At 30.1% G+C, this 8,307-nt stretch overlaps 2 protein-coding genes across 2 annotated transcripts; one reads left to right on the top strand and one right to left on the bottom strand.

The window, feature by feature from the left end:
* The first annotated feature begins 1,900 nt into the window (after positions 1-1,900).
* On the top strand, positions 1,901-2,905 carry LOC120178430 (lipoamide acyltransferase component of branched-chain alpha-keto acid dehydrogenase complex, mitochondrial-like). Its single transcript, XM_039184273.1, has 4 exons — positions 1,901-2,060; positions 2,234-2,322; positions 2,440-2,667; positions 2,766-2,905. The coding sequence occupies exons 1-4, from the start codon at positions 1,901-1,903 to the stop codon at positions 2,826-2,828; spliced, it is 540 nt and encodes a 179-aa protein (XP_039040204.1). The 3' UTR covers positions 2,829-2,905.
* A 1,968-nt stretch (positions 2,906-4,873) lies between these two features.
* LOC120178407 lies at positions 4,874-5,591 on the bottom strand. Its single transcript, XM_039184260.1, has 2 exons — positions 5,407-5,591; positions 4,874-5,337 (listed from the first exon to the last, which is right to left on the bottom strand). Exons 1-2 carry the CDS (start codon positions 5,491-5,493, stop codon positions 4,906-4,908), a joined length of 519 nt encoding a protein of 172 aa, XP_039040191.1. The 5' UTR covers positions 5,494-5,591; the 3' UTR covers positions 4,874-4,905.
* Positions 5,592-8,307: the final 2,716 nt, after the last annotated feature.

Genomic DNA, 8,307 nt, shown 5'->3' on the forward strand with positions numbered 1-8,307 from the left:
TCGCTGTTAAAAGCTTAGTGGAACAAGCATGACATTTTTATGGGTAAATTACATCATTTATCACTCAACTATCTTCTCACTCCTATTTTGGTCACTAGAGTTTATTTTTTTTTTATTTTATGACATCATATTTTTATTATTAATTTATTAATATATAATTAAAATAAAAAAAATTAAATTTAATAACTTTCAAATTGTTCCTAATTTAATCACTCTAACTTTTAAATTTAATTTTAACAGTGAGGTACCAAAATGAAAAAAAAAATAAACTTTAGGTATAATTTTGAAACAAATAAAAATTTAGGTACAAAAAAAAATGATAGTTTATATATTAAATATGTAATTTACCCAATACCAAAATTGATATGTTTATATGGGTATTGTAGTGAAATGTGTTGAAAACTGGAAAAAATGTTACACTAAAAGAACTCATCTCGAGAGTGATGAGTTCCAATTTTCTTTTAAAATAAATTCATATTAAAATTTTTGAAACTTTTTTTTAGAATGGCCCATTAAGGTCATTCATTAAGGCCCGTTATACGCAACTTGTAAGTGATGCTTTTGTTGCTTTAAATTATATAAAAAATATCATCGAAAATGAGAACCAAATTTATTGAATGTACAAGTATTAAGTATTAAATATGTAATTATGTTATTTCTGTTAACTTTCAAGTAAGCACTTTCATTAGATGTTAATCACAGATAATTATATTGAAAATCAGTTAAATAATTAAGAGATCATATTGTCGAAATTCTAAAAAAGATGTTTATATAGACATCAACCTTCTAATTAGTTGGTTATTCAGGTAGTTTACCCTTTTAAAGCCACCGCACCAATGACTCTTTGACGTCATCTCCGTTGGATAAATATTTCACACTCAGACTTACCTGTTTTCATTAAATAACATATCAAACTTATTAGAAAATTAATTTTGTATAACATATTTTTTACACCATGTATAAATTATTTAAAATTTAAAACTAATCCAAATTTTAATGCATTAAAACTTTTAAACTATAAAAATATTATAATAATAATAATTTCAATCAAATTAGGATAAAATATATTTTTATAATAATACTTTATAGATTGTGCTAATAAATTGAATGTTGGAACACGCACTTCCGTCTGAATTAGAAACAAAATATTTTCTTTAAAATTTTTCATTTTTTATTAAATTTAACGCCGGAGAATTATGATCGGCAGGATGGTTTTACAAAAGAGAGTCTGGAATAACGGTCACCGATGGCTGTTTCCATCATCGGCTCCGTGTCCGGTGCCGGCGTCGGAGACGATGGAGTACTGCAAACGTCAATTATCTACCCACGTTTTTGCTTCGTTTTCATCGCCCGTCAATAATTCCGTCAAAGTGAGCTGTTTGTTCATCGACCCAATTTTCATTCATCTTCAAAATTTTGAATTAAAATAACTAATTCGATAGCTTTGTTGGATTTGCAATTTGGATTATTGTTATTAATTGCTAATTAATTCGATCATTATTTTTGTTCTTGTAGCTGTGATTTCCATATATGAAAAATAAATTTAAGTTTTTTTCTAGTAATGCGGTGGCTGATCTTCCAACGAATGGAATCGTCGATGTGCCATTGGCCCAAACTAGTGAAGGAATTGCTGAATGTGAACTTCTTAAGTGGTTCGTTCATGGGGTGAGTTAGGGTTTAAATAGTTGTGCTTAGATTCAATGAATTAAGCTTAAATTTGTTTGATCTTTGATTGTTGATTTTTCGTTTTTGTTAGGGGGATGAAGTTGATGAGTTTCAACCGCTCTGCGAAATTCAAAACGACAAAGCAACGATCGAGATTACAAGTCGTCACAAAGGGAGAGTTGTACAAATCGTTACAAAGGGAGAGTTGCTCAAGTTCTCCACGTTCCTGGAAGCTATGAAGCACGAGGACGGTAAAGGAGCCCCGTTTCAAGTACCCAATACATTTCGGGCATGGGACGGTAAGGGATGGCCGGGGTACGTACCGGGGACGTTGAGCAAATATCCCATGGTGAATAGTTGCTTTAACGAAGAGTCGGTTGAAGTAATCCTTCGAGTTTGGTAGATTTATTCGTTTCGTTTTTTTCTTACCTCTGATCACCTAACATTACGTTATGAATGGTTTTAGAGGCTGCTGTCTTCTTGTATGGTTTCACACATTGTACCACAGTCTTGGTTGCTTCTCTCCCTTCCTTCTTCTGACATGACTCTTTCCTGTTGATTCTTTCAGGTTCCCATAACATTGGAATTGCCATGGCCACTCCATACGGCTTAGTGGTGCCAAACATAAAGAATGTTCAGTCTCTTTCTATCTTGGAGGTTCGTTACGTTTGATTTCACATATTGAATAATGTCGTTCTGTTATCGTCATATTGCTGGTAATTCTTGTAGTTCTTATTCTTAGCTGTGTTTTTCTGTACTTTATCGTACATTCAGATTACGAAGGAACTTTCGCTGTTACAGCAATTGGCTCTGGACAATAAGCTCAGTCCCAATGATATATCCGGTGGAACAATAACACTAAGCAACATCGGAGCCATTGGTGGAAAATTCGGTGCCCCCATCGTTAACTTGGCTGAAGTAGCCATCATCGCAATGGGTAGAATACAGAAACTTCCACGAGTGGCAGATGACGGAGACATTTATTCTGCCTTAATCATGACTGTAAGATTCACTGATACGATACCGTTCCATGAGCTTTTCTCTTCAGTGAGATGAAATAATCTGGTGATATCCGATATGATATTTCCTTCCGTTCTCAGGCTAACATAGGTGCGGATCACAGAGTCATGGACGGAGCAACCGTCACGAGATTTTGCAACTAGTGGAAAAGGTTCATCGAGAAGCCGGAGCTCCTCATGTTGCATATGAAATGAATGCCCTAGTTATGGTAGCATTTGGCAATAAACCTCAATGTAGAGCCAATAAAATAGTTTCTAATTTCCTATACTTACTATTAAAGTAAGAACATCCCTATGTTAATTTATCTACTGTTGATCTTTATTAGTTGCTTGCTTATAAATTTGTTAAAGTGAATGGGGGAGATTTAATGGTGTTAATTAAACTAGTGTCTTAATTTTAATAAGTGAAAGACCAAATTCTAAGAAATTAAAATTGATGGATTGATTTCTAGTTTTCTGTAAAAGTAAAAGGACTAGAATCGAAATTTAACCCGAGACGTTTGGTTTGAATAGTACATTCGGTTTCGAAGGGGAAAACGACACTGCCACCGCTCCTTAATTTGGAGCTTTCTGCAATTCGATCGAAAACCCCAAAAATTTTAAATTCATCATTAAATTCAGAATAGTAAAAATCCTCTGAATATGATAAATTTTAATTTAATTTGATTTTATAAAAGAATATTTTTTAAAATTCAAATCTAGAACGAACTATATGGTTTTTATGAATAAAAAATTAAATCGAAACAAAAAATAATAATAAATTAAAAAAAAATTCGACCTATTTAGCTCTAATGTTTTTTCATGATTTTATAGTCATCCCCATGACTATGGTCCTACAAGGACCAAAATCACATGGTACCCAAATTTTGTCCCAACTGACCCACAATGATTCCAACCACTTGTATTTGAAAATTACAAAAAAAATGCATTATATTTAAATTTCAAATTGATTCCCAAAATTTTAAAATATTTTATTTAATTTTTAAAACATTATTATATTTTATTATTAAACGAACTAAACATAGGAAAATTATGAGTATCAAAGACTAATATAGAAAAATAAAAAATCAAATTAGAAAAATCAGTTTAAAAATGCTTGAAAGATGAGATTTCGCTAGGAGCATTTCCTCGAAGAAAGACGAGATTTTGATAAGAGTATATCATCGAAGTGGAAGAACACATTAAATTCGATTACATTGTCAATATCTTGAGTTTCAGTGTATAAGTATATTCATGTAGCAGTGGGAAAACTTGGCGGTAGATTCCGAGGGGACAACGTAAAATTTAAACAAAAAATTAGAGGTTTAAACTATTTTTTTTAAAAAAAAAACAGAAGGATTCAATTTACAATTTTTAAAAAATTGGGGTATAACTAAAATTTTTGATATTTTGAGAGAATTAATGAGAATTTTTAAAAATTATGGGGATAATTTAATTAAGAATATTCAAATTTTAAAAATTTTGTGGATACCAAATTAAAAATTTTAAAAGCCTAAAATAAAATTTTCCAAATTTTTGGAGTATCATGACACACGCTAGTCTCTATTATCTTCCATCAATGTCATAAACGATGCTTTAAAGTTGAACTAACTAACGATGAGGAAGATGAACAACCTATGAAGGAGGAGTGTGATGCGGATATTGTAATGAAAAGCATACTTAATAAAAAGATAAAACAAAATTTTGTCCTTAAATAAGATCAGAGTTCGAATCATAACGTTTGCAAATAAAATAAATTAAATTGGGAGCGTCGTCCTCGTTTCTACAGTACTCGATCTAAATTAATCAATAAATAGATTAAATACCAGTGATTAATTAAAAAAATATTTTATTTTAAAGTTTAAAAATTATCTTTTATAATTATTTTATTAACATATCACATCATCAATTTAAGAATATTCAATGTTTTAATAATTAAATTTTAATTTTTTATAATGCGATTTTTTAATTTAATAAATAAAAATATATAAAAATAAAAGATAACTTTAACAAAAAGAAGCTCTAAAAGAAAACCATTGATTGTTGTGCATTGGTTGAGCATTTGAAAATACACTTTTTAACCAAACCCCAAGAACAGATCTTAGTCAAAGCATTGAAGAAATCAATAAAGCAAAACAAAAAACAATCAAACATGGAGGACGAAGCCATGTTCCCTCCATTAAAACGCACTACCCTAAAAAAAAAGATGGGTTCTTGATCTGATGATGATGAGGATGATTCCTCAAGTGACCAAATATATAGGCTTTGCAGAGGTCGAACCCCTTGCTTGGTGCTCCATGTTAAGTTCCCTCAGATTCAAATATGGAATCTCCAACGGACCTGAAGATGGGCGGCTACTGATTCTAAAAGGAGTGGTTGAACCCGAGCCGCACCGGCTCTCGGTTATGTAAACTGGTCCTGATATCGAAGCTCGAGCCCTATTTTTGGGCTCGAGCTCGACATCTAGATCATTACCATCTCTACTTCTATTCCACTTGAGGAAGAAGAGAGCATTTTTCCACCACCAACGCTTGTTCCTGTTCTTGGCCTTGAGATTGTTGTTTTTCCGGGATAATTGTTCGTCTTTCGATATGGGTTTCTGGAGCTTGAAGTGAAGGGAATCAGTGGATCTCCATGATGATTCTTTCTTCTGCCTCCTTGCTGCATCTAAAACCTGAAAAAAAAAGGGTTGGTGAAGAACATAACAGAGAATGAGAAAAAAAATTGAAGCTTTTTGTGGGACCTGAAAATAGTCGATTTGGAGATCAAAGCCATAGTCACTGAAGTGTTGAGGCTCAGGAATGGGGAAGACGGGGTACTTGTTTGACATTTTTGCTATGTGGGTACGAAATGTTGGGGACGAAAATGGTGTTTTGGGATAAGTTTATAAGAAAACGGAAGAGATTGTTGGACTTTTGGGTGATCACAAGGTCGAAAATGGAAATGGCCGTTGGAGAGTGGCAAATGGGTCTACTAATTTAAACTAAGAATTTATTCATTCTTAAATATTAATTATCTAAATTTATTTTAGGCTTAAATATATCGTTGCCTCCTAAAATATATCATTTATATTGAGTTATTCTTTAAAATATTTTTTAGATGTTTTATTTCCTAAAGTTTAAATTGTTATTTCATTAGTCCCAAATTGTTAACTCTGTTAAAATCATTATAGGTAAATTATATATTTAGTCATTTAATTATTTTTTGAGAATATATTTTGGTAACCTAATTATATATATATATATATATCAAAATCATCACGAAACTTGAGTTTGTATTCCATTTTGGTCACTTAATTCTATTCAATTTATTTTTAAATTTTTTAATATATAAAAATTCATTTATATCACACATTTTTTTACTTGATACATAAATTTAGTTTATAATAAATAATATTATACACCATTCATTCAACGGACATTTTTTACATTATGCCTTTTAGTTATGGTTTAAAGTATAATGTTTTTGGGTCAATTATGATTTTGGTCTTTTCTATTATGTTTAAATTCAAAATTTAATAATTGTTATTTAATTTGATATAATTTAATTTTACTATTTTATTTGATGAAAAACAATCCAATTTTTCCTAAAATTATTACCATTAAAAATATTTGAACATTAAATAAAGATTATAATTACTGATAAAATTTAAAAGATAAAATACATCAAAGGTCATTAAACTATGTAGAAATTATCATTTTGGTTATTAAACTTTTGAAAGTTAAAAATGGTTAAATTTATCAAATTATTATAAAATATCATTACGATGTTGTAATAAGTGTAAAAGTTCGATAAATTTAATATCTACTTTATAACAATTCAATAATTATAATGATCATTTTATGTTTGTAAAAACTTAATAATTAAAATGATTATTCAAACATAGTTCAATGACCTCTAGTGTACTTTATCCAATAAAAAAATATTCTTCAATGTTTAGTTGTTCTTATAAATTGCACTTATTAATTATGTATAAAATCCATTTATTAATAACGGGAATCCTATTTAAAGAGAACTTATATTAATATCCACTAAGGAACCATTAGTAACTTTATTTGGATATGATTTTTTGCCTTTTTATTTAATGAATTTCATTCCACCATTGTCATCGAATTATATCCGAACAATCAAATAAATCACCTTTAATCTTAATAGTATTTTTATTCAAAAAATTATCTTAATATTATTTGATTCGAATAATTATAAATCAAATTCATGAACCAAACATAGAATTCAATGATGGAGCTAAAAATTTAAAAATGAGAATCCAATAATTTTAAATTTTTTCAATATAAAAGGTATACCAATTTTTTAGGGTAAAATGCACAAATGGTTCTTTGACTATAGAATATTGCTTTGTTGAATTATTTAACTATTAAAAGTTACAAAATGATATTTTCCATTTCCATTCGAAATGTAAAAAGATTGGTTTGACGCATCTATGTTTCACTGATGATGTTTTCATCATTTTCAAAGGCTCTCTTGAGTCCATTGTTGGGATTCAAAGCGTCTTACGATACTTTTATAAGATGTCTGGAGTTTAATTAAATGCAACAAAGTTTGAGCTCTTTTATTTTTGGGATTCTGAAAGGTGAGTTGGAAGCAATTAAGGATTGCTCTGGTTTCAAGGTTGGGATTTTACCTATTCGTTATTTGGGTGTGTCGCTTGTAACTAGGAAACTTCCTAAGCATGACTGCCATACATTGATTGATAGTATTAGGCGCAAGTTAGAGCATTTGTAACACCCCAGATTTTGGGTTAGTAGTTTCGGATTTACCCGAGAGGTAAATGGACCCCGTGAATTTTACATTTTTTAAGCTGTTGGGTCAAGTTGGGTTAATTAGTTTGAGATCAGAGCCCAATTAGAAAAAAAGAGAGAGGAGTTTTTAAGTTTAAAAATTAAAGAAGCACCAAAGGCAAAATTATCATATTTTCAAAAGTTGAGCCTATTTATTTCTTTCATTTTCTTTCTCCCTTCATTTTTCACGTTTCTTTCTTCTTCTTCTCCTCTCCAAGGATTTAGTCAAGGTAAGAGTTTAAGCCTTTTTCATGCTTCATTTTCATTCGTAATCCTTCTACAAACGTCTTTTTAACGTTTCAAGCCATTGGTTTTGTTAGCTAAAGAGAAAAGTTGGGAGAAATCAACCAAATCATCAAGGAAAAGAGTTTGGCTAAACAAGAGGTTTCTTTTCGGGTTTCTGACAATAAAATAGTGTATTTCTAATCCTTTGAAGTATTAAAATTTCATAAATTTCAAGTGTTTCCTAAAATTTGAGTATTTTAGAATTTAAGGGTTTATATTTGATATTAAGATTAAATGATGTTTTAAGGGTTTAGAAGAAGTTTTTATTCTTCTTAAAGACCCTAATCAATTCCCTAAAGCTTCATAATAAGTTTAGAAAATAACCCAAGTCATTTAGGATAATTTTAGGTGTTTTCTGAGCCTAATTTAAGTATTTTAGGGTTTGAGTATTGATATTGTGATGAACAATATTGATATTGGTTAAATTGGGGTAAAAATTAGGGATTTTGACTAGGAGTATCGATATTGCCATAGGGAGTATCAATACTGCCCCTACAGTATCGATACTCAGGGTGACAATATTGATACTAAGGCCCCAATTTTGCAATAGAATGCAATTT

The sequence above is a fragment of the Hibiscus syriacus genome, unplaced genomic scaffold (genome assembly GCF_006381635.1).
Source record: "Hibiscus syriacus cultivar Baekdansim isolate YM2019G1 unplaced genomic scaffold, ASM638163v2 tig00112349_pilon, whole genome shotgun sequence".
Taxonomy (NCBI): domain Eukaryota; kingdom Viridiplantae; phylum Streptophyta; class Magnoliopsida; order Malvales; family Malvaceae; genus Hibiscus; species Hibiscus syriacus.

Coding starts and splice junctions, on each gene's coding strand:
- LOC120178430 (XM_039184273.1), top strand. CDS start 1,901: ATGAAGCACGAGGACGGTAAAGGAGCCCCGTTTCAAGTACCCAATACA. Junction 2,061..2,233: donor GGTTGAAGTAATCCTTCGAG/TTTGGTAGATTT, acceptor TGATTCTTTCAG/GTTCCCATAACATTGGAATT. Junction 2,323..2,439: donor AGTCTCTTTCTATCTTGGAG/GTTCGTTACGTT, acceptor TCGTACATTCAG/ATTACGAAGGAACTTTCGCT.
- LOC120178407 (XM_039184260.1), bottom strand. CDS start 5,493: ATGTCAAACAAGTACCCCGTCTTCCCCATTCCTGAGCCTCAACACTTC. Junction 5,338..5,406: donor TCCAAATCGACTATTTTCAG/GTCCCACAAAAA, acceptor TTTTTTTTTCAG/GTTTTAGATGCAGCAAGGAG.